General features: G+C 38.2%; 1 protein-coding gene and 1 non-coding gene across 4 annotated transcripts in view; one reads left to right on the top strand and one right to left on the bottom strand.

Moving 5' to 3' along the window:
• rapgef4a (Rap guanine nucleotide exchange factor 4a) overlaps nt 1-19743 on the bottom strand; it is a 42764-nt gene extending 23021 nt beyond the window's left edge. For all 3 annotated transcript variants that reach the window (XM_053627033.1, XM_053627034.1, XM_053627036.1), the window contains exons 1-4: nt 19506-19743; nt 12651-12793; nt 12375-12463; nt 11317-11463 (exon numbers count right to left, since the gene is read on the bottom strand). In XM_053627033.1, coding sequence (XP_053483008.1) covers nt 11317-11463; nt 12375-12463; nt 12651-12793; nt 19506-19588 — 462 coding nt within the window. In that variant the 5' untranslated portion in view covers nt 19589-19743. The remainder of the gene's footprint in view (nt 1-11316; nt 11464-12374; nt 12464-12650; nt 12794-19505) is intronic.
• Nucleotides 16646-16750, top strand: LOC128609399 (U6 spliceosomal RNA). The gene has a single exon (XR_008386220.1). It is a non-coding gene; the product is annotated as a U6 spliceosomal RNA (small nuclear RNA).
• Nucleotides 19744-27568: the final 7825 nt, after the last annotated feature.

Genomic DNA, 27568 nt, shown 5'->3' with positions numbered 1-27568 from the left:
ATTTTTCTTGATTTTCCAGAATTACTATGAAAGTCCATTTTCCTAGCAGGCTCTGTATAGTTTACAGAGTTTCCAAATCATGCTTGTACAAACATTGGTTGAAATAGTCACAATTTCAAGCTTCAGCACCAGCTAGTTTCTCTAATACATGATCCTGGTCTATGTATTCAGCAGCGTTCATCTGAGGAAGAATTCATTTGCATTTCACAGTGAATACTGCACCCTGTCAGGACTGATCATTGTCAGAAGCAGTCTAAAAAACGAATCAAGCAGATATAAGTGAATATCTCTTATCTGCAAGCCAGTTCTACAGTTCAGCATTAATAAGCATGGTGAGTAATGCCATACACTGCTGGGTCCATTAGTCAATACAGACACCTGGGACGTTATAGCAGGCTTAATTCTTCTGCCCCTAGGAGCAGTGGCTCTAACGAGAGTCAGACTGTGTGTGTGTGTGTGTGTGTGTGTGTGTGTGTGTGTGTGTGTATGTGTGTGTGTGTGTGTGGGCCACATATCATAATTATACTAAAAGCAAATTGATTTGTTTTACAGCATTACACAAAGCCAGATTTCATAAAATATGGAATACGATGATGGATGCTAATGGTTATCCAATATCCCGGGATGTGATTCCATGCTGAGAGTTTCTTCAGTGGCAACTAATTAAAAATGGCACACTTCTGCCATTCACACATAGTTATCTATCTTAATCATTAACGTTTGTCTCTAGTTCTATATTCAAATCACTGTCTGATATACAGGTTATGTAGTTATATATTTCATTGGAGGAGATGAATCCTTCAACAGTTATTCAGTTTAATAGTGTTAGAGCCCATTATGCTATTCATTTCAGCACGCTTCACCCATTATATTTCAATGTGCAGATGAACCTGTACACTTCATAAAGCCATTTGAAGCCTACATATTCTTGACCTGGCTTCCACACTATATAAAATACAGACTGCACAAGAAATTGCTGCTTTAACCTATGACTTTTACCACATTTTGAAATTGTCAGTTATTTCCTAAATATTTCCTTTAATATGTCGATTGTTCTAAAATGTTATTATTAGTCCCATATTATACTTACTGTATTTATTCTTTTAAAAAAATCCTAAGGGTGGTACAACGCACCAGTTTGGTTCCCAACACTTGTGATTGAAGGAAGACTATTATAAATATTTCCCTGATGGCACTCAATGTAAAAATCTCAACCCTCAGTAAGGTCAAAGCCAATACAGTTCTACATTTATTTGCGAAAGCAATATTCTATGGCATGTAAATAACATATTCTTATTCAAACCATGTTCTGAATGGGCAAAAAATGGTCAAAATCAATAATAATGTTCTGAGGATGATAAACATTCATATAACACATCCATAATCCATAAACACTCATTGCAACTTCCAAGAGCTTGAGCATGGCCGATGCAGCTAGGTGATTATGGAGCCTCAAAGACACTAATAATTTCACTCCAAATAAAAGATGCTATGTGATGTCCAGTCTCACTGCACAAGATACTGGAGTGCCAGTAATCACAGATTAGATCGAGCACAAAACGATTATTGAGTTAATCCAACTTAATAACTTCATTAGAAGGTTCTACAACATGTATATTTAACTCAAAAGTGCCATAATTTCTGCATCACCTATACTTCCAAAATAAAATAAACTGCCATATTTTACTTTCCATCAATTACTAGACTTATTTCATAGATGCCACATATACATAAAATCTATGTTTATCACCTTCCACATGCTTATACCTTCTATCTAAAAGATTTTTTAGTCAATAAGAGAGGGCTGCTCTATGTAAAGTCTGTCATTTGTCTATGTGCTTCTACTTGCTACCACAAACAAATTAATATAATTACTGGAAGTCATTCTTCAGTGCATTGATCAGTACTCTAGTGATTCTTCTGCAGAAACAAAAAGACAGGAAAAGCAGACTAATATGGATTGTGAAATACTTATAATTACTTAACAGCTGAGATGTGCTCTTCTGCTCTGAAGGCTACACAGATGGACTTAAACCATCTGCCAAATATGAAGCAGAAGAAACATAAATTAAGGATAGGAGTTCTGCATCTCCATGACAACCACAGCCCTCTGTGTAGATACTGCAACAAAAAAAAAAGAAAAGAAACCTCTCCCAGGTCCTGCACATTAACATCACAGCTTTTACTGTGAAAAGGAAATTAAAGCAAAGAAGTTGGCAGAAATACCTCAGCCATGTTATACAAAAGGGCTGGAGGTGCAGTCAGTCTAAACCTCAAAACTGAATCTAGTTCTGTGACTATTAGCTGCTAATTTCTTCTTCAAACTCAACTGCATGACTATTCTAAATAATAAAAGCTTTCAGATCAGAACACAATGCATGATTTGATTCGGGCAAAGTTATTATCACAGATTATCTTCAAAGGTGAGCTAAAGTGGTGCAGCAACAATAGTTGAATGATTTTGGATCGCGCTTAATGACAACCTGGGTGTAAAGTGTGATTCAAGAAGCCAGCTGTGTTACAATCTCACTCTCTCATTGATGAGGAAATCTAGTTCCTGTATACGTACACATCTCATCAGCATTCTTCAGTGCAGCGGCTGATCTGTTCACCCAGATTACAAAATACAACATTTTCTCTTTCCTTCTCTCAAATGTATATGATCCATGACTAAGCATTCTCACCAACAACACACTTTTACACTTGGAGTGTAAAAACATGTTGAAATTCAAAATATGACATCGGAGAGGGGTGACAGAGATCGATAGAGACAGAACAGAATCTTACCTACAATGGAGTAAACCACTTAAGTGCAGGGATTCGGAGACCTTCCCTGCTGTTGCTCTCTCTCTGCATCCTTTCCTGCTCTCAGTTCCAATCACAAAGTGAACCTGTGCATTACAGTACTAGTTCCCTCTTGCCTCTGCTTTCCCTTGCACTAAAGCATATATTTCTGAGAGAGCTCCTAAGGGATGGATGTGAAGCAAACAGACAACAGGATGTGTGTGTGTGTGTGTGTGAGTGTGTGTGAGAGAGAGAGAGAGAGAAAGAGAGAGAGAGTGAGAGAGAGAGCGAGAGGGAGAGATGCCCAGGGTCCTGTTCTTTGCTCCAAGGTCCCACTGAGTAGCAAGCTGACTGCAGCGCATGTGTGTGAGTGTGTGTGCTCTCTGTAGAGAGTTAGCACTCATCTAAGCATGATGATGATTGGAGTACTCTAATTGCCTAGCAACCACTCCCGAGTCTTGGGGAGGGGTCAGTTACTGGTCCATTCCAGACTCACACACACATAAACATACTTGCACCTCCATATTTTAGACATTGTAAATTCAGGACTCCTGTGTTAGCAAGACCAAATGATAAACTGTTTTAAATGTCTGATTTTGACATCCACATTGAAAAAAATTATAACATTTGAAAGATGTGATGACAACAAGCTTTTAAAGAGGTCTCAATCCTGAGGGGTGTTGCAGTGATTATGGAGTTAGTCCAGGACACAGTCACAGCATGTCAAGGGAAGTAGTGCAATGGCAACAGAGATCTTCCATCCATCCATCCACACATTTTCCATACTGCTTATCCTACACAGGGCCAGGGGGGGGATGACTCTACCCCAGGGAACTCGGGGTAAAAGGTGGAGGACAAACTGGACAATCTCACATACACATTCACACATCACAGACAATTTGGAAAATACAAATCAGCATATGACTTTGGACTGAGGGAGGAGACTGGAGTACCCAGAAGAAACCCCCAAAAGCACAGGGAGAACATGCAAGCTCTGCACACACAGGGCATGGGCGGGATTCGAAACCCCCAACCCTAGAGATGCGAGGCAAATGTGCTAGCCACTAAGCCACCATGCCCCCCCCAACAGACAGCAAAGGTTTAGCAACTCTCTGCTAATAAAGAAAAAAGGTTATGTATTGCTGTGATTGACAGGGAAGAAAGAGTATACCATCCCTCACAGCCATGATTATATAGCCAATTTTACTACAGATAGCTGTGGTTGCACAAGCACTTAAACTCACAATCTCCTGACAATAGGGCATATGCTTTTCCGTTGCACCACTCGGGAGCAACCATTTCGCTGTTTGCATTGGAAAGATCTCTCCAGTCTGCAACTATCAACCCCTCTATGATGGTGCTGTTGGAAATTCACTCCTGGCATTGAAACACTTAGGCCAGGATGCAGAATCAATTAGGTCATCTGGTTTTTGGATGGCGCCAAGTGTGGTTAGCACAATCCATACTGTAAGATACGTGTAAATCACCGCTGCAAAACCTATCCTGTGTACCAGAGTTGCACATTAGACTTGAGGCCAAAGAAGCCTTGGAGATAAGGGCACAGGTCTCAGAAACTAGAAATCAGCAGAGCCAAATGGACTGGCACCATATACCTTCCATCAGCCTCGTGTGAGACCTGAACACCCATGAAAAACAGAGGGGTGCCAACTGGACACTTTACAGCCAAAAACATTGCACATTGGCCAGCTACTACATTAAAACAGTGCAGTCTGATAATAATATTCCATTGTCAGACTCCAAGCTTTTTTGGTTCAGGGACTTTCAAATTTCACACCCACCAAGTTTGCCACTCCAACAGGCCCATTTCCTGTTGGACAGAGGTGCAACTGAAAGAATAGACCTTGCTAATCAGAAGAAGGGGTTCTTCAATTAAACATACTTCCTACTTCAGAATAAGGATTGTGGTTGTTGTCCAATTTTAGACTTGCCCTCCAGTATCAACCATCAGATTATTCAGTTATTTATGCTGTCACAAGACTGGTTTATATCAGAGGATCTTCACTAATGCTTTTTGAGGATTGCCTTCCCAGGGCAGGCATTCCAATTAAATAAATTACTAGGGTAACTGATCGGTCTCTGGACTCTGCCTTGCACGAATCCTACACAGATGGGCCCATGTACACATGCTGTCAAGACAGCACATGCACCCGAGAGACTGACATTTGCATTCAGATATTGTGTCCTAGAGCTAGAAAAAGTTTGGTAGGACACAGGTGGACCGCTGCACCTGGGGTATCTGCCTAAATTCATATATATATACTTTTGTTAACATACTGACAAAAGTATGAAATGAAAACTGATAAGCATTCCTTGTTATGTCCAGTACTTGCCCTATGGCACTATGTCGACCAGATAGCAGAGAGCCAATCATCAGATCATCTGCCATGAAGGAAAGACAAGAGGAGCTCCCTTGTCCACAGTAAATAGAGACTGGCCCACTGGGTAGTGGATGTCTTATCCACAGATGCCCAGCCCCTACCATGACTCGAAGAGGACTATCTCTGCCTCATGGGCATTACTTAGACGTGTGATCCAGAAAGTCCGTGCTGCTGCTACCTGGGCATCACAGGTTCTACAAAGTTAACATCACCCCTTCTACATGTGTGATTGCAGTGGTCATCTCTGAACACTTTTCCAGTCAGTCCTAATGTGGGTCAGTTAGACATAGGACTGGCCCAAGGTTACAAGAATCACTTGGGTAAACTAGGTGACTGGGTTATCCAAGTGATTCTCACCACCCCTGCCAGTTAAGAGGGGTGAAATAGAATGCTAATTGCATACAGTATGTAACTGTGCTTCTAAGAACACCTGATAAACACTGACTTCATTGACTATTTATATTAATTAATTGAGGAACTCTAAGTAAAGTGAACTTAAGCTGAACCTGCCATCACAAGGCAAGAGTGTGGAGATTTGTTACCTCATTACCAAGAGGGGGTGCTGTCTTACAACGCTAACAGACTTAAACCACACATTATACTCAAGTATACCTGAAATTGGAGATGATCATAAAAAAGACATGGCAACATCTTCCCAGTTAGCAAACAAAGTCACTGAGACAAAGTCATTATGATGAAAAATCTGAGTGTGAATGTAATCGAAGTCAACTGTAATATACTGTATGCATAATGCTGAAGAGTCTCAATCAGAAAAACTAAAGCACATGGTCTGGCCTTGAACGTACAGTAAATGCTGAAAAAGACAAGAGATGTATGTTTGGACATGCTGGTCCTCATGGCTGCATTAGAGTAGAAAGTGAGGTGGACTGCACATAGTAAGTACACTGTCCATTTGCTCACATTAAAGCCTCACTTTGCCTCTATAAAGGTTTTATAGCTGACAGAGCCATGCGGCTTCAAAAGGAAGAGCTCTCATTCAAAGACAACACAATAACCAATCAGATGCCGCCAGCTTTGAAATAGAAATGAGTTATTTGACATACAAACAGGTGCTGCTGTTTTTTTTTTTGTTTTTTTTTGTCAGATCCTCTTTCTTTTGCTAGACGAGGAGCATTTTGCTAATGCATGTTTGTGTGGCTCTTTAAATGAATGAGAACGTGTGTGTGTGTGTGTCCCCTCTGCATGATCAGTAGAGTATTTCCAATTATAAATGTGCATTGATCATAGCAGGGGCATTCTGCCTGAAGGTCCTGTCAAAATTGCACTCATTATATAACTGGTAGGATGAATGCTTGTACAGATATTTTTGTGTATGCGAGTGTATGCTAACATGACTACACTCCAGTTGCTTTCCAAAACAGTCTATCAGACATATATGCATTTCAAAATGCATATATAAACACCATAGACTTAGATAATGTACCATTTGAATGAAAAGGCACTGTGAAATAAAAGAGCTCACTTCATACAAGAGGAGTAACAAGAAAAAGAATTAAGGAAATACTTAATCGTTATGGATGGCCAGAGATTAATAACAGTAAAACAGGTAAACAATATGCCTGTTATATTAGGATTGGTGGGACATAAACACATAGTATGCATCGCCTTCCAAGTGAAATTAAAAATAACAGTCATTACATAGCACTCCACTGAATTGAACTTGAAATATTCTTTATTGTATCTGAAGGGTAGAGAAAAATAGATGAAGTAGCTTAATTTAGACTTAAGAAGACTAATATCCTTCTTTGAAATGAGACTCAAAGCTGCTAATAAAGCATTACTAATATACGGTAGCTTTTCATTAGCATGATTAGCTATACTTTCATTTTTCTAATTCAAAGTTTTCTTTGAACAAGTTTAAGCAATCCTATCTGATTACATTGAAATGGGAAATGTATTAAATGCACTAATTTCCTGCTCATACCAAAACTTAAAGCACTGAAAATAAAATCTATACCGGTCATTCAAACTTACATTAAAAATAATAATAATAATGGCACAATGAATTTAAAAGTGAACTTCTCCAAACTAATGTGGCTGCTACTTTGTTATATGTGTCTTGTATTGGTGGGTTCTTTATTGTACTTAAGGTTTGTTCTTAACAATTGTATATAAACAGATTGATGTCAAATTATGTGTGATAGTGTGTGCTAAAAAAAAAAAAAAAAAAAAAAAGCTTTAAAATTATGTAAGATATTCACTTGGATCATTTCTTATTTCTTTGTAAGCTGGATGATGGATGATGTGAGAAGCTCAGAGCAACACAACCTGATCACGCCCACATCAGCAAGCGCTGGCTAAGATCTTAATTTACATCGTCCTTCTTTTCATATAAGACAACAGTGTCTCTACTGCTGGTGTGTCCATAGAAGAGGAGATAATGAAGGCAAGCCTTTATAGTAGTGTGTGTTTGTGTGTGTGTGTGTGTGTGTGTGTGTGTGTGTGTGTGTGTGTGAGAGAGAGAGAGAGAGAGAGAGAGAGAGAGAGAGTGTGTTGTTATAAGGATATGTCTGGGTGTGCATATGGACTTGTGTGGGTGGTACAGGGATTGTACTATGATAGTGCTGGCCAAGCCTACAGTCATTGCGTCCACATATAAACAGAGTGTCTCTGACACTTCCTATATTAGTCAGCGTTCCCTGAACTCTGACTATAATAATACAACATAGTCAGACATGCAAACGCCCAAACTTATGTGGAACAGTGACTGCATATATCTCTCACATTAACACCCCCACCCACCCACACACCCACCCACCCACCCACACAAACTAAGAATGAAGACATACATGGTTATCTAAAAAGAAAAAAGAGAGAAAAGAAAAGAGAGAACTTGTTTCCTAGCAATTGATTTGGCCAAATCTTGTAATAAACAGCACACCCTGTATTTGAGGAATCTTGTAACAAATTACAATGCAATGCAATACTTTTTTAACACCCTGTATATGTAGAACCTCACAATATATTACACTTCCAGACTTGTTGAACATATATAATGAATAGAGAAATCATTAAAAGTCTAGTGACTTGAGAAATACAAAAAAACTTTATTAAACTTGAAAAAAGGCCCAATTCAATTAATTACTCTAATTAGGTACTTGTAGCACAGCACATAGCACACATGTACCTTATACATTTAATATTAGCAGCGTCTTTGAATCTTTAATCTATAGGTTTAACGACTTTACCTTCCAAGAGCCTTAAAGCACTCCCATTAGGACCTAAGCACGAGCAGTTAATAGTGATCTGGTCTTAGTAGATCAGTATTTATTTTCACATTTAACAGTCAGTCTATGTTACTCTGGGTTGGTTTAGTAAAAGCTAGGGCAGCATCTATTGTAAAAGTGACATGTGTGGTTCTGATTGTTGGTTAAATTTCCTTCACTGGGTTAATGTTGTGGAGTCTTGCATGATCTCCTTGTGTCCATGTGGGTTTCTTCTGGTTCTCCAGTTTCCTCCCAAAAACATGCCTATAGGTGGACTGACAAGTCTAAATTACCTATACCTGTTAGTATGAGTATGTGTGCATGGTGTTATTAGGTAGAGCCCTGTCTTCTCTGAGCTGGTGCCAAATGACTAATAGAGATCCATTAGCATAAAAACATTCATCTTCTTATTACAGGGTATAACAAAAATGCGCAAATTTATCAAATTTATTTCATAAACTGAACTTACTCAAACTGTCCTAATTGGTTTGTATCCTAAAGTTGTTTCTGCATTATTTTGGGTGATTTAATTAAACACAAGTCTGAGGCTTAGTCTGAGAAAGACTGAGAAAGAACAGTCAAGAGCAGCCGTGAATACTAGCCTCATAATTAGGCTCAGCCTCATGTTTCGCCCACGGACCGTCTGATGGCCTTAACTATCTGGCCACAACTAACATAATCTTGTCATCTCACTGGCTATCAGCACCTCAGAATGTACACACTTCCAGACACCATATGCTGGAGTAAATTATATGAGCTTTGTGGAGAAAAATATAATCACTGATTGGAAAACGTTTGTGAGATTCACAGCCTTCTTCAAAGGTTAAAAGTTAATGACAGAACAGTTCCCACCCTCCACTAAACCACTGATTGTGGTTGGTCATTTGCAGTGTCAGACAAATAGCCCTTTCTGTGAAAGTAAGCAGTCCATGGTCAAGTACGGTACCATATCTACTACCCAATTCTCAAACTAGACCACTCTTCTTTTTTTATTACAATGAAGGATACTTTAAACTCATCAAAAGCACCAATAGAATCTTCACAAAATCAGACATAATTCACCCAGTCTGATTTCCAACCTCCCTAATACACCACTGAATCCATACGTGCAAGTATTAATATTACACATAGAACAAATGTGAAAGGTCTGTTCTTCACCTCACCTCACACTCGAGCCTGAGTACTGCTGGTACTCCTCATACTTTACTTTCCCTCTTGTTCACAGATTTATGAAACAAAGATCCATAACAACCTGTAGTCTGACCCACAACACCAAGAGAGTGGCACAATCTCCTTAGAGAGACAGCTTCCTGTCCCAGAGGAAGCAGAGTGATGGACTCTCAACTCTCGTTCACATCACTTCCCTCCAGGCTCATATCCAGCCCTGGGCCTGACCAAAAACTTTAGGAAACGTTCCCCGGGGCACTGCTTTCCCTACATTATTGTGTTATTGAGATTTAAAGTCTTTTATGACCAACAAAACCAAACAAACCTTTAAGTTTTGGGGAAAGATTAATTATAAAAAAAGGAAAGCAGCAGGAGTGTAAGTAATGAAGCAGCTTATGCAGCTCCTGGTTTTAATCAAGTCACTTTGGGAGGAGTTTAATCATATTATAAGAGAGCGAGACAGCGAGAGGTGTCCAACCAGCACCACAAACTTCTGGCAGATCCAGCAAGAAGCACTACAGTGCGTCTTTAAAATATCTGCAAAATGGACTGTTCATATATTTTTAAAAAAAGTGTGTGTGCAGCAGGTACAGTATATATGTTGAGGAAATTTTTTATTTTAATGAATATTTAGATGACCCCTGTGGGCTGGTTGTTTTTACTACCTTCATATTGTAGCTCACATTTGAATCTGTTTTTATGATTCTGTTGTTTTGTTGCACTGTCACATTACTACCTTTTTATGTTTGGGTTTAGAAACAAAGCTATATTCGTGTGTAACACTTATTTCCAATTAACGAGTCATTCCCAATGAGTAGTGAATTTAACAGGGTTGTAAACTGGATTTAAATGTTTATTTAACAGTTTAAAGTACCTGAGCACTGGGGACTCCAGCATCCTCATATTTTCTGGAGATTTCATTGTTTTTCTTTGTACAAATATTTACATGAGGTCTTGAGGCATTATTGTTGTTGTTTTTTTCTAATACACCTGGCAGTGTTTAAATTATGCATAGCCCTAATAATGATGTTTGTTTTGTTTGTGTGTATTCCTTATTAAAAAGGTACGCATGAAAACACATTTCAGTGTCTTTGAGTTTTCTATTCCGTTATATGCAAACAGGGCCTGTTGTACTACTTTGCATATTTATTAGCACTGGAAGATGCCCCAAGAATGAATGAGTGAGAATAGTCTATAGTACATATTGTACCAAACTCATGAAGGATATGACAACGTTTCTTTTACAAAATACTCCCCTCTGCTGGTCAGTGGTACAACAGACAAAGCACAGCACAGAAAAATCTTCCAGCAATACTGTATGCCACTGCTCCAAAAGACACTGTTTACTTGCCTAAACAGAACCCAGCGTCTACACATGCATATATAAGGTACAGCAGGAGTTCTTATTTATTTTAAGCCTTTTTATTCTTGAACGTTCCATTCATTGAACACATTAGAGCCAGGCTAACATTACACATAGGTTTGCATTACAAATTTGGATTAATAATTATTTTAAAAAATCAATAATAAATATAATAGCTTTAATAATTGTTGCTTATGATTTCCAGAACTATAATGAAATAAAACAAATTGGGTTTTCCCTGGCTACACTTCGCGGACTCCACTTTGAGAACCAGTGATGTAGAGTATTTCACATACGAATAATCTGTATAACAATGTACAGTACTATTAGAATGTATTTACTACATGGAAGTGTAACTCAGTGAGAGCTCTCTTACCTCCCACAAGCTTCTGAACTCCCTCTGCTCGATGCGCAGCAGCTCACTGAATTCTCGGGTTACAATCGTGGCGTGACGCGGTGTATTGTCCAAAACGGACTCCCCAAATGCTGTGCCGATGCCCAGTGTGCAAATGGTAACTGCATCCTTAAAGGGATGTAGAGCAGGAAGGAACACAGTCTGCATGAGTAAACACTTAAAGGCCATCAGGAAAAAAAAATGTCTGGCATTAGCCTCCTTTCCAGGCAGGAGGCAAGCTCTTAAATCACTGTACTGTCCTACATTAAGGTTAAAAAGGTTAAAGTGCGGCTCAAACAGCAACGAGGGAAAAAAAGAGTGAGAGAGAGAGATGGAATGAGTGAGAGTCTTACTTGGCAGAAACATGAAGGCATTGATTATTTATGATTGGAAGTATCAATACAGTTTGCATTTTCTCTCAGAAATAGTGCCGTATCTATTTCTGTGGTTGCTTTTACTGTAAAACTCATGTGGTTTAGAGTGCAAACATTTTGAAATCAAAATTTTTATACACAAGACAAAGAGCAGCTTGCAGGGCTATAGCTGGAACATACTGAATGAAAGACATTCACATTTCATGGGGTTTGAGAGATACAAAGACTATTTTATAATGCAAAAATTCGATATGTCAAAACAACCTTGATATCAAGCAGGCTATAACCCAATCCTATACTGAGCAAACTGTCAATAAATAGTAGATCCACTTTATAATGCATATGTATAGCATATCAAATATATATATTTTTTTGTCTGCATCTGTAATCATATCTATCTGAAATAATGTTCAAGATTAATAATAATAATCATCATCATCATCATCATCATAACATATACTGATGTTATTATAATGTGATTGGCTTTTTAATTTCAAATACAAGATTAGCAAACAGAATCTTTAAGAATATAGATTTTGGAGGAGCACAATGTGCAACTCTTATAAGGCAGGAAAAAAGATTCAAGCATTATACGTAAACGATATCTAAGAGGACAGGTATTCCTCACAAAACACATTCAAGAGCAGAAAATGTGCAACATTTTACCTGATGGTTGGCCGTTTCAGAGACTTTAACATCAAGCGAGCCAGAAAGGACAGCGTACCAACTAGTGCCGATATCACCCTGTCTGTACACTACAGCACGGAATGCAAAGTGAATAGACAACAGAGTTAAGAGTCATGATAGTCAAGACAAGCATCTTCTTGTTTCTTTTCTCATGCTTGTAATTTCTAGTAGAATAGAAGCATTATAAACTGCATGGTTGCATGTGCTTGAGTCTGTGGATATGTTTGCTGTGTCTGAATGTATGGTATGACCTACATGTGATTCCTTTTTCCAGGCACTCATAGAAGCCACATAGACAGATCTGCTGTAGCATGGTGGGGTGGAACTTCTCAAAAGCTTTCACGCGCTTCAGACGGGCCATGATGATGTCCACGTCTTCCCCAGAGCGCTCCTCTGGTCTATACAACACAAGAAAACACAATATCATGCTATCATTATTATTATACCAAACATAATATATCATCACTGACTGATTTTCTGTATAGACATGTCATATTTTACTGACATAGTATACAGTATATACACATTATACACATTATATGTACTGACATATACTCTGGAAGGCCAGAAGGATGTACTGTCAATTCACATACAATGGAAATGCCAACATTTCACAGAAGGGGGGGGTGTAACATGACATTTTTCCTCCATTGCCAAGTACAGAATTCAAATCAAGGCCGTCACCTAGCTAAATCATCCTCGAAGACAGAATAGGTGTTTAAAGGCCAATAAGGTATGGGAGCAAAAAAAGATTTCATTCTTAATAATAAAATTTAATCACTGTTGAATTCCTATTACTGAGATATATAACTTTGAAAACCAGTGTAAGATAATTTGTTTTAATTGGCAGTGGTGGCTTGGTGGTTAAGGCTCTGGGTTACTGATCAGAAGTTCAGAGGTTCAAGCCCCAGCACTAGCAAGCTGCCACTGTTGGGCCCTTGAAGAAAGGCCCTTAACCCTCTCTGCTCCAAGGATGCTATATCATGGCTGACCCTGTGCTCTGACCCTAACATGCTGGGATAGACAAGAATTTTTTTTTTAAAACATTTTAAAATTCAGGCTTGTTTGCCTTTTACTATGCCTAGGATGCTTAACTTGTATTTTTTCAAAGATAATTTTACAAACTGAAGTTAAGTACTGGAATAAACAACCTGCACACAGTTTTTTTTTATATCTGAAAAGTGAATTACTGAATCTGAATCTCTGAGCACTCAATGGTTCATTCAAAAGAAATAAATACAGATGTGTTTTTGCTTATTTCGAATTTTGTCTCCAATTTGGTCATCAGCTAATTCCCACCCACCAGCATCTTTTACAACTGCTGCATCACAGGACAGCGTAACACACTCGGAGGAAAGCAGCATACCCTCTTCCGCATGCATGAGCTCACAGATGCCCATGATTGGCTAGTGTCTCTGTGATTGACAGGGGAGAGAAAGTAAACCCATCCATCCCACCCAGAGAGCTCAGCCAAGTTTTGCTCCCTTGGCTCCTGGCCATGGATGAGTTTGTTTTCCAAAATAAACCTTAACAGTACATGTCTGATTCTATACTTTATGCTTATGGCACTGGATGTGGAAGCTGAGATTACAAATATCTCACTGACTTCTGACTGTTCACTTAACCTATGGGAATTGATTCAGATATCTTCCAAACAAAATATAACAATATGGGTTTATATTATAGTAGATTTTTAAAATATGGGTTGTAGGATATGGAGCATGAGACAGTGCTCTCTGTGTGTGTGTGTGTGTGTGTGTGTGTGTGTGTGTGTGTGTAAGCTCAATGAGTTGATTGTGTTGGACAGTTGCCCTGTGGGTCTGGGCCTGAATAGAGACAAACACTGAAATAGAACCATAAAACCATAAAAACCAGGCTCAGTCATCCAATCATAACTTCCAAGATGCTAGAACACACGCAAAAGACACATGTAGTAAAAAACAAAAGCCAACAGAAATTAAAATACATTTAGGAATACACTGTTTCCCACTTTTAAATCCATATCAGCGTTTTACTACTTAACGCCTCAGCTTATTACTCAGTTATTCATCGGAAAGAATGCCATTCAGTAACTACTGTAAAAGACACTGGTACAATATATGCTTTTTTAACTCAGGAGTCATTATTCAGTTAAAGACAGGCTTGCTGGCCCCACTGATGGACGTTGCTTTGCTGCAATGCATCCTGCATGCAGAATGAACAGACGATAAAAGAACACATGCACACACAAACAAAGTATAATGTAAGTACCATAGATCTTTAAATCTAATCTGCTGATATAAATCTGCCATATGACCTTCACCAGATACTACATACAAATACTACAGAGGCTATACTATAGGGCTGTTCAACCAGCAGTTTGTTAAAATATCAAATAAGATTTTATTGAAAAAGTATCAGTCTAACTGGTAGAAAGGTCTGAGAAACTGTAATCTAGTCTACATGAGTGCAGGGGTGCAAGTTGTAAACAAGCAGTTTGGGGATAGTGGAAGGCAGCAAAAAAAGGCAGCAAGTAGTAAAGTGCTGCTCTTAACAGTTGCCTAGTTCGCCTATATGGCAATCATGGCCTTGGCCCAGAGCAAGATTTAGGTGATCAATACCTAGTTATACTCTTTCTCTTAGCATTACAACTACACAAACAAAATATTACAATTTCAACAGTTTAGAAAAAAAGTGGGCAAATGTCAGTAGTCTTGACAATGAATAAACCTTGTAATGAGGGGCTCACAGGTGAATTACACATGAGCAAACTGCCATCCTTTCATCTGTGTACGCAAGTGTGTTTATTAAAGCGGAACTAAAGTCCCATTTACTATGCAAACACATCTGGCACAGTGCGTCACATCACCATGAACACCACATTCTAATCCTGATCTCAGAACAGCTTCCTGTCGTGTAACATGAATACCACATTAGCTGACTAAACCTTTTGGGGAAAAGTCAACTGTTACCCTTTTTTTTGGCTTCTGTCTATGGAGACTTCAGCCATATCAGAACAATTTTGCTTTAAATCAACTCTTTCACTAATATCGTCACAGTTAGTAATTAGAGACATGACAGTTCTCTTTACCACATTGCAATTTATAACGTGAATGACCTCAGATACAGATCATGTTGAGTAGCTACAGTGCAACCCTTAGATAACTGACAGTGAATGTTTTGTCTTTGTTCGCAAACACATTCGAATTGACATAGGAAGAAAAATTATATTCTTGTCATAATGCAGGCTGTTTACGTTTATCTGAGGGCATGTGCAGCCATACTGGGTGAAGCATGTACCACTCTCAGTCCTTTTTCTACACAGTCCTTAGGACAAAGAATAACTTCACAACTGTGTATCCTTGCATCACGGAGCCAATTCTTGCTCAAGATATCTAACAAAGGCTATGGAGTTTATTCTAGCTGTGACATTTGCATCTGGAGTCTGTTGTCACTGACTATACTGATGATCATTTTCTCTCAAAATGAGAACCAAAGAACCGTAAAGCAAAATGATGTGTAGATGAAAACTCAATAAAACCATAAAAATAATTTTAAGAACTTTGGTGCCTTGTTAAGAAACCAACGGTAGATTACACAGTAGAAAAGGATGGAAAACACTGTGTAAGAACCCTGTTCAGAATAGATATGAATCTGTCTAAAAACTAAATAAAAAATACTATCGTGCTCTCAGAGGGTTTGTCATAAAGGGCAATTCCTGCAATATTAACTATATACATAGCCTAAATCTTGTTGTGAATCATTTCTCATTGTTGCACAAAGTCTTACTGGAGGTAATGAAATAAAATAAAATTTGAGAATTGAAGGTAGGGTTGGCCGATATGATCATATAATAATATAAATCTAATAACAATATCGTAAAAACGTATGTCTCCATAGGATTTTCTGGGATATCGTGGATAGTGTGATATCTTTTTATATCTTTTTAAATGCTTTTCTAAAAAATAATTGCAAACTGAAAGCAACTGATGTTAAAATTCTTTTCTTAGTCTTTTATATTGTAAAATTTTTACAATCTCGCCTGCAGATGGCGCTGCAGCAGCGACGTGCACGGAGAGCAGGAGGGCGCGAGCGTGCACGATGATTGCTTGATTTGAGTTAATTTCTGCGATCACAAAGTCGTGAAATCCGGATAGGTTGTGTGCCTTGAGGTTATCTATGGCAGGCCTGCTGCTCATATTACAATCCTCTATGATGTCCTACAATTCAAATGCTCTCCTAGCTGCTTACTTGGCCTGTTGTAGGTTGCAGTATATATAAGCAGCACATATACTAAAATTGGAACGATACAAAGAAGATTAGCATGGCCCCTGCGCAAGGATGACACGCAAAACCGTGAAGCGTAGGATGCAGTGCATAGAGGTTTTTTTTGTTTGTTTGTTTAAAATAAAATTTTAAAAATTGTCATGACAGAAAAATTAATACTCAATGATTTTCCTGAGCTGCTATGAGTCACCTTGACAATCTCATAATAGTATTTCTCAGTTAGTGCTGGCTCAGAGCTGTTGGCTTGCATTTGGCTGGAAAACAATGACTAGCATGAGCCACAGACAATCAGAAATGAGAGAGTGAGAGACTCCAATATAATACTACAAGAGGAAAAATATTTTCAGAGGTAATGGGGTTTCGACTTTTTTCTTGCTGAACAAGTGAGGCATTTATTTGATCTCTAAATTGATATGAACCTCTTGTTGGGACATTTTCATCATTAGCCAGTTTTTGCTAATCAGCTAGCGGTACCAGGGTGTGTTTGATGAGTTATTTGTATTTCAGCATTTTAAGCTCAGTTAACCTAAGCAAGAGCAAGTCGATCGATATGTCTGTTTGCTATTGGTGTGTGTAATTATGATAAAACTGCATCTATTTATCCTCTAAACAGCTTTAGCTGGTGCACATATACACAACTAGTGGCCAGAGCATTTGTGTGTTGTCCTGTACTTCCTGTATTGCAATAATACTAAATAACACGCTAGTACACCTACAGTGTTATTGTTATTGATCCATCTTATTAAGTGCATAGAATTCAGTTTTTTACTTGTTGCCTTGAATTTTCATTTAATGTGTATTACTTGCAGCCACCAGATGAATCCATGCAGTGCACAAGGACACAGAACAATATGTTATTCTTTTGTCAAGGGCATTCTTAAAGGCTATCTGAAATTTTGGAAGACATTTTGCTAATAAGTATTAATTTCCCCATATGTATGGAGACTTTTGGGATAACCTGTAGTCATAGCTCTTTAGTAAACACCTATCTCATCAGTAGTCACTAAGCAGACCCCTTGGCGTAGTCTACTCCACTATTTATCACCCCTGATTATCTGAGGGTTATCAGTGGGTTGTCCAGTAATCATAGGCTTGGCGGTTCGATTCCCGGCACACATGACTCCATATGCCGAAGTGTCCTTGGGCAAGACACTGAACCCCAGGTTGCTCCCAATGGCAAGCTAGCACCTTGCATGGCAGCTCTGCTACCATTGGTGTGTGAGTGTGTGTGTGAAGGGGTGAATGAGAACTAGTGTAAAGCGCTTTGGAACCACTAAGGTTCCAGACCATTTACCATTACTATGTTTGATGTTATCACTACTTGTGATATTATTTTATCACTACTTGTGATGTCACAACATCTTGTCTAAAATATAGCTATCAGTCCACCCATTTTCCATACTGCGTATCCTACACAGGGGGGTCTGGAGCCTATCCCAGGGAACTCTGGGCACAAGGCAGTGGACACTCTGGGGCACAATCTCACCCATAGTAGGGCCAAATCACACACACACACACACACACATTTGCACAATTTGGAAATGCCAATCACAGTACAGCACATGTCTTTGGACTGCAGAGGAAAGCAGAGCACCTGGAGGAAACCCCCGAAGCACAGGGAGAACATGCAAACTCCTTGCACACAGGACAGAAGCGGGATTCGAACCCCCAACCCCGGAGGGGCGAGGCAACAGTGTTTTTAGCTATCTAATAAAATGTAACCGTCAAGATTCCTGTCGCTGTATTTTGTTAGAAAACAGGTAAAGATCAATTCAGTATAGACAAAAATATTCTGGAGTGAATTCAGAAAAAAAAATAAGTGTTGTGTCTACGGGAAGATGGAGGGTTTTGGCACTGTGCCCAGTGATCTGAGGAAGGGGCGAGGGCATCTGAGGCGTGGCTCTGCCTTCCCTCTTAACATCCTTCTGTAAAACTGCGCATGTATTGATTTCTCAGGGATTATACATCCATTAAAGCTGACCACGGATGGGTCGGAGCTCATTAAGCTGGCAAAATGAGCGCTGCGTTTGCTATAAGCACATTAGGGAAGCTACAGTAGACGATAATTGTGTAATAAAACAATAAAACTGGGCTGTGTCTCAGGACTATATGACGGACAGCCAGCTTGTGTGTAAAAGCCCGGATACAAAGTTTAAACGAGACAGCTCATATTGAGATCTGAATACAGACCCACACCTTGATGAGGCAGTAAGACAATGACAGCAGAAAGAAACCTGGGTGAAGGTAAAATCCCGAGTGCAGCAGACAGACCTTGCTTTACAGCTTGAACATGAATGAGTCTGCAGTATTACTGTCACTGCCACTCTGTACTCTGCATGTATAGCCTACATGTCCCTTTAAACACCACTTCCTGGTTGGTTTTTACTCTCAGCAGTATCCTAAACACGAAAATATACAAAATAAGGAATGTAGCATAAGTAGCAGCAAAAAATAAACAAATAAATAAATAATAAAGGTAGACTAAATCATGACTCGTAAGGTGTGCGACGTCGATAGGTGTGAGCTATGGATAAAAGACGTTATAGTCTGAGTGCAGCCTAAAACCGACACACTGCTCTAAACCTCCCCTGACACAAATATGTGTTTTGGTCAAATATTAGTAGCGCAACTGTTACATTGTTTCTTATTAATAACGCATAGGCTAGCAGAATAACGTTAGCTGTGTATTATGCCTCACACATACACAGTCATACTGTACACACACACACACACACACACGGTCGACCTGACAAAGCGCGAAGCACATGGAAAAACCACCGTGCTAAAAAATAAAATAAATAAAATAAAAAAATCTATAAAAGTGGCCCTGCAGATGCAGTTTACCGCTTGTCGAGACAGGCTATCCATTCTGCAGATGCGGAGGAATGAGCAGAGGTGTGAGCTGCTACCATCTTTGGAGAGATCATGGAGAGACAGGAGCCGTGTACACACTCGGTAACGGTTCACTCTGTAGGCATTGCTTCAGTTAGCGCCCAGTGCTGCACTGTGCTCTCTCACTCACATCTGGGCAGGAGAAATTCTCTACTAGTCTCTCAGCTACCTTGTAGATACGCCCATAAACCATTTCATCAGGTTCACCCACCACAGAAGTGCGTTTTATATATATATATATAAATATATATATATAAATATATATATATAAATATATATATATATATATATATATATATATATATATATATGTATATATATATATATATATATATATATGTATATATAGCTACAATATCTAGACTTATAAATTTATTACTATGCACAATGTGTCATCTCTGTTCACCCTGTCTATCACTAGACAAGGACCACCATATGTACTGTATTATTATATTATGTTATTTGGGTGATGGATCCTTCTCAGCCACGTGTGGTGCTGGGACAAGTGTCATCCTGTAGTCAGAAATTGACCACTGATATGTTAGAGGATGATTACCATTGTCATCTTCTTCATCTTCAGCAACTGCTTTATCCTGGTTAGGGTGACAATGGATCTGGAGCCTTTCATGGGAACAATGGGCGTCGGGCGGGAATACACCATGCATGCAACATTGCACGGCATCGCACACACACTCACATAATCATTCACACATAGGGTTTATTTTGAGCTGCCAATCTACTGTACCTTCAGGCATGTTTTTGGGGGGTAGGAGGAAACTGTAGAGCCTGGAGGAAACCTAGACAAAAACCCACCAGTGGATGAATAACATTACCTTAAATTATGCATAAGATAACTGTACCGCTTACACAGTGTTCCAACAAGGAGGGAGTATCTAATAATCTAAGAACACTCCGTGTTTAAAACCCTCCTGTAATGCTGCTCATACTAGCACTGCACAATACCCTATGCCACTTTTATATCAGTATCACTGCTGTCAGAATGATCAACCACCCAGAACAGTGGTCCAGTGGTGGTCCATTTTCACTGATGGATTGAGTAGGGGGTGACAAATTGTGCACTGAAACAGATGGGCTATATACAAAGCGGACATACATATTGTATATGATTTATATATTCATCATATGATTATATGGCCAGGCAGTGCAAGTACTAGGTAGGTGTATCTAATAAATGAGTGGTGCCCCAGTGCTGACTCACACTTACCAATTTCATCTGGCCAACATATCACTGTGGGATTAATATATCTGAGTGTGAATGCTGGCAGACAACTCAGGCTTGATTAGGCCATATCTCTGGCATGATGTTTAACACACTTCAGAGCATAACAAGAAGTGGACAAAACATGTATATCAGAAATAAAATATAAAGGTTGTATTGAATATAAAAGGTTACATAACATCTGTTAGGACATGAGTACAGTGCTGTTTGGGGTGCTGTTGAGTTTGGCATTGTACAGTGTTGTCTGTTTGATCATGGTATTGAGGAGCTGGATTGCTTGAGGGAAGGATGATGTTGCAGTCTGCCTGATAAGGCATGGATGCTCTGAAAAATAGTCCATGGGAGTGGTGGGAGGGGTAATCTGCAATGCTAGTGGCTTTGCAGATGCAGCATATTAAGTGTCCTGGATGAAAGCAAGAGTCACTGAGGCAGGACATTGCCTGAATTTTTCAGCACTGATATGATGGTGGGGGTGTCAAAACACAGCCCCTAGCCTCAGGGAGATGTCTATAAGGCTCCAGCAAGCTGATCAACACATTCTCAGACCACATGTATGTCATATAGTCATATGGTAGTTGTGTTTTCCTGATGTCATCTGTGGACAGACAGTGGTCTTTTGAGGAGCATGTGTGATATTTCTCACACAATAATTGTTCTATGCTTCATATTGTGTGTAGAAGTCATTCATATGATTTCTTCTTGTAGTCTGTGATAGATGTCCATATGGCTAGAAGGCCGTATTACATATGTACAGAGTGTATCTTTGGTATTCATGAAGTGATCTGGCTTATAATTCAATTATTCAACTTAAACCTAATAATTTAGTAACGAATGTACCGACTGTACAGGATTTCACAGAGGTTGTGATTGTTGAAGTCAAAAACGATTGATTTTGCTGCAGCTTTTTTCTAAATTTTGCGATGCAACTTGGAGAAGTTTTTTTTTTTAAAGTTTTTTTTTGCGGAAAACTAAATTGAATTGGTGAAATTGCAAATGCACGAAATTTGTCTTTCACTGAAATTTTATGTCTTTCACGGTGATATTTGTTGGTAAAAAAGACTTTTGGCTGTACTCATGTTCAACGCTTTGGTTGAATTCGCGTTGTGATGACATCCCATGATGCGTCTTGGCACAAATCTGTGGGAAATCTGCAGTAATTTTGAAAAAATTTGCAAGCTTCAAAGAATATTGCGGAGTTTGTTTGATTTTGTGTTAATTTCTGTGATTGCATAATCCTGGAAGGACTGACTATAAGATTATTTCATATCTCCAGTGAAACAAACAAGAAAGGTAAGCAGTTATTGAAATGACAAATGTAAATCTAGACTAAGAGTTTAACCTGAAAAATGATGCCAACAGCCGCTTATGTGACATTTAAGAATATTTACACAAAAGGACTCTCAAAGCACTAGACTTTAATGACTCATATTCCTAAAGGGAACCTTTTAATTAAATAGATTCAGAGAACATGAACAGGTAACTCCAATCCTGGAGGTCGACAGCACTAACATAGTTCAGTTCACCTACTTAGGCTTTTCTATGAACTAGTTTTAATAAACCAGGGCAAATATGCAAACGGTCAGTGCTTTGGCTGTCCATGACTGGAGTCACTTGTATTAAATAAATATATTATGTAGGCATGTCAAGTGTAGTGAATAGTACTGTTCTTTATTTCATGTCAGGCACAGAGATGTGTACGGCAGACTGCAGCCGACCTGCTGTTCTACTCCTCCCACACACTGTTCAGTGAGGCATGAGACTAACACAATGCAGAGGAAACAGACAGCTGCAGCCAGGTGCAACATAACCAAATAAATGCTAATATTTCACCTTCAGTTTTCCTCTTAGTTATAATTTACATACACATACTCATATGAGGTTTGTGATCACTACTGTTGAATTAAGTAAAGGACTGATCACACAGTTAATATTACATCATCATTATGCATTATCCAGAAAATGATAATTTTCTGGATAAAAATGATACTGAAAAACTCATATTAGTCACTGATTAATATGATATAATATGTTATGAATAATTGAATAACTGAATAAAGATTGAAAAATTGAAAATTGAAAATTGAAAAATTGAAAATTGAATAATTGAATTAAGCTGAGACTTTAAATAAAGGATTGGTCAAATAAAGGATTGGTTGTTGGTAAATACCTGATAATTTTTGTTGTTGTTGTTGTTTCTTGTTAAACTTCATCTATAAATAATTATAGCAATGTATACTGAAAAAGTGTCCATTTGCATACTGTATAGATCTGTACAGAATATGTGTGGTATAAAAAGTTTCATATTGTGTATCACTGATGTAATATACTGTATTATGTAATTATGTAATATACTGTGCTGTTGAAGTTTCATTGATCAACTGTAATTGATTAAATTCCTATAAGAGCATGGCTCTGACAGTAGTGCCAACTGCAAGGCAAATCACAGGTTTATATTAACGCACTCATTCTATGTTATTGTTTCTATAGTAACAACTTATATAGGGATTTGTATAGCACTACTGTATTCAGCATTAATGTCAGCACTTTGTAACAGTCAGAGGTACTCCACAGTGCATTACTGACCTTCTTCGCACATACTCTCCTACCAGGACACTAAGTTCCTGTAATTAACTTCTTTTAACTGTCCCTCGTTGGCGTACTAATACAAAGGGCGATCTAGCCTTTTCTGTGGTTAGTCTCTGGAATAGTCTCCCCCTTCATGTGAGGTCTGCTCTGTCTTTAACTATTCTTAAATCTTCACTTAAAACAATTTTTTTTTCTTATGTCTTATGATGTTATTTAATGTGATGTTATATGATGTTCTGTACAGCACTACTGTTGTCATTAAACATGCTTTATAAAAATTTTTTTACTTGACTTGAAAGGTAAAGCTGTAACTTTATGTTTTCTGAAAAGTATTCAGGATGGGTGGAGGGGTTGTGGGTTCTTTGTAACACAAGAAGCGGCATTTTTAAAATCTTAACTTCAAGAGAGAGAAAAACAAGAGACTGGTGAGGGAATTACTCTTTGTAGCTGCTGTAAGGTAAGTGATAACAAAGAACTAGTTCCTTGGATATTAATTGTAACATTAACTGTAAATGGATTAACAAAAAAAGCATGATGTGTTCAAGTTCAAGTTCAAGTGGTTTTTATTGTCATTTCAACCATATACAGCTGGAGCAGTACACAGTGAAACGACACAACGTTCTTCCAGGACCATGGTGCTACATAAAACAACACACTAACCACATGAGACAACACAGAACTAAATAAGACCTACACATTCTACACAAAGTGCACGTGCAAACAACACAAGACACTATGTAACTACTAAAACAGAACAATAGGCAGAGTAAGTGACAGTGTAGGGCTGAACAGTACACAGTTCTAGAGAGGAAGTGTCAGATATAACATGTAGTGCAAAAGATATGTGCCAAAGAATATCAATATAATTTAAAAATGGGATAAATGTAAACATTACATGCTATGACTTAAATACTATATTTTTTATAAATACAGTAGCAGGAAAAAATGCAATACAGCCAATGCGGGAATGTGCAAATATTGCAATGGGAGGGGGATGGTGTTCAGTTCAGAGTGTGTGTGTGTGTGTGTGTGTGTGTGTGTGTGTGTGTGTGTGTGTGTGTCAGTTCAGTCTCTGAGTATAAAGGAGTCTGATGGAGGAGTCTATCCGCTGCAGGGTCTTGCGATCTGATAAGGTGCAATTTCCGAACCAGACAGTGATGCAGCTGCTCAAGATGCTCTCAAATGTGTCTGTATTAATAAATAAAAAATTGTTAGTGTTGGCAAAATGGTAGTGGTATAAGAGGAATAAAACAATTTGGGGCATGCTGTTATTGTTGTAATGCGTCTGGCTGCATCACACCATCCCATTACTGATGATTTTTTTCTATGACAAGATGCCCCATTGTGTTTTATTCCTTACATATTCATAATATAAGGAGAACTAATCAGTTCAAATAGTAAAGACATAGGAAAAGACAATGTGTGAGTGGTAGTCAGAGCTGTGTAAGGATTTAGTCTCTCTGAAGCATCATGTGACAGATTTGCGGTAGGTATTGCAGGAGTTGTGTGTGCTGGCACAGGTCATTGGAAAACGGTTTTGTTCTGTGTGAGCTGTGTGAGCTCCAGACATTGAGATGCTGAGCAGTGGTGGCACTGAGTCTCATTATTAATGTGTCCACTCAGCAACCCGGAGGTATTCATTTCTGCAGAGAAAATAAAGGACAGACACAAAGAGAGAGTGAGAGAAAGACGGCAGTGTTTCCTGCTGACTTTGAACTTCCTACTAAAGCTACATCAGTTATGTGCAAAAAGCAAAGCGTCCCACACAGATCTCATTTAACACAGCTTTCTGGCAACTCTTAAACAGAAATTTGGTTGAGATAAAGATAAATGGCTTCTGTGAACTACTGTCTTGGTTTTGATCATTTCTCACTCAGACTCAGTGCTTACTGAAGTTCACTTGCAAAACAACAGTCAAATACGAAGTCTGAGCATTGCATCCCTTGTCTCTTAAGTAACTAAATTTAATAAAAGTCTCATCTCAGTTATTGTCCATGTAAGCTACTGCATTAGGTATACCTTCTTGTGCTTTTGAGAATTTCTCTGCATCATTTCACATTCTCTACTTAAAGAGGAATTACAGCAGGGACTGGACATGACTGCCCAGTAAAGTCCTGTAAAATGTTTGCTTTTTCTAGATTTAGGATTTTGACCCACAGATTTCCAGGGCCCCCTGCACAGGATCCAGGATCTAGATTTTTTTCTGGAACACCCCTGCTTATATGCAAAAATATGCGATAGGTATTCTGTCATTTTCCTCTCAGGTATTTTTAGGTACTGATTAAGTGAAACATTGTTCCAGACATAATTTGTCCAGTAGGTGGCGGCATATCTGTGGATTATTTTAAAATTACAGAATGATGAGAAGACCATTACTGTAAGCAGGTATTGTTGTTCAAGTAAATTATTTCTGTTTGTGGAATTCCTTACTTCATTTATAATATTTATCAATTCATTGAATTAGTTCATTCATATTGTTTATAACTTACTAATAATAAAAAACCGCTACAAATATTATTGTTAAATATTTTGTCTTCACATTTCGACAACCCTACAACACAGTTCAATCAATTTATTGTTATTGAATAGACTAATTGAATCATTCAATACAATAGAATAATTGAATAGAATTATTGGCACCCTTTAAGTGAATAAAAGGAAATGTATCAAATAAACATTACACTTTGTATGAGCTTTTTAGTATAAACTAGTATTTTCTTGCCAAAACAAACAAAATGGGTGACAAATGAAAGAACAAAACACAACACAAAATGTCTTCATATGGTATTGGGGCACCATGAGTGACCAGAACCATTTCAGTGCGCCTTGGCATAATATCTACCAGTGTTACTGTACTTAAGGGATGAAAGTACAGTCACTGTACTTGACTGTTCAAAAGATTGGTGTTTTGATGGTGATGAAGGTGGAGAGCACTGTCTCACATGAAAATCTCCCACAAGTGTTTAACTTTGGCATCTGGTGACTATGAAGGGCATAGCATATGATTTACATCAATTTCATACTCCTCAAACTATTCAGTGAGCCCTCATGCCGTGTTTCATCATGGATTAATTCATAAAGGTGATCAGTAGTAGAAGAACCTGTTTTTCCTTTATCACACGTCACATTTTAAACTGTTTTTCTTTTATCACACATATGTGACACAATTATTGATCAAAGAATAGCTAAGCTCCTACAAAAATGTTTATATAACTGCTCAGTCAGTATCTCCCAGGAACGATATTGTTGACACTGAGTAAATATGAGGTTGCACAAATTTCTTTATCATCCATCATCAAGGCAGATAGAGCTTTCAACACACACCTCAGATGATTGTTGATCTGCATGGGTCAGGTATTGAATATTTTAAAATATATGTGATTAAAATATTACAAAGCACAATCAGGGCTATGATAAAAACAAATATTCAAAAGGAAATGATTTAATGAACAGATTTCTTGTAAAGGCATGGAGTAGTGAAAACTCTGATTTTATCAGAAATTCTAACACTGTAAACAACAAAAAACATGTCTAGGTTTGTGACCTTCAGTATAGAGAATCTCATATATATACAAGGGTTTCAATCATGTGAAACATTATCATACAAAGAAACAGACACAGAAACTACTGATGTATGCCACAGGCTGGTAATAAGGACACAAAAAGAAGCTGTTTGTGACCTCATACGTCACACACATAATGAAAGTGTAATTTTATACTTCTACAGTTTAGTACTGGTAGCATGGCTGTCAGTTTATTAGCTTCACTACTTTTCTTAGGAGGTGTAGTTATAGTTTTTAATGCAAAAACAAATATATTGTGTAATGGAATACTGGCACTTATGACTACAGCCAATTCACAAGGAATGACGGTTTCATTTGAACTATGACAGAAACTCATCAACTACTGCTTGTCATTTAACCTCAGAATGGATGGCTGGGGGGTTATGAACAATAAATAAGGAATTGTGATTATATTTGTTAGTATTTAAAAAAAAAAAAAAAAAAAAAGTTGAAATTTGTTTCAATCTTTAGCTGTCCAGTTTTGGTGAACCTGTGCCCACTGTAGCTTCAGATTCCTGCTTGTAGTGGTTGTTTGAGTTACCATAGCCTTCTTGTCAGATCAAACCAGTTTGGCCATTTTCCTCTGATCTCTCTCATCTTACTCCAGTGAGTGTATAACTGTCGAA

This window comes from Ictalurus furcatus, chromosome 6, assembly GCF_023375685.1.
Source record: "Ictalurus furcatus strain D&B chromosome 6, Billie_1.0, whole genome shotgun sequence".
Classification (NCBI taxonomy): Eukaryota; Metazoa; Chordata; class Actinopteri; order Siluriformes; family Ictaluridae; genus Ictalurus; species Ictalurus furcatus.
The sequence above is the reverse complement of the archived record's forward strand: the minus strand, read 5'-3'. Positions and strand labels throughout refer to the sequence as shown.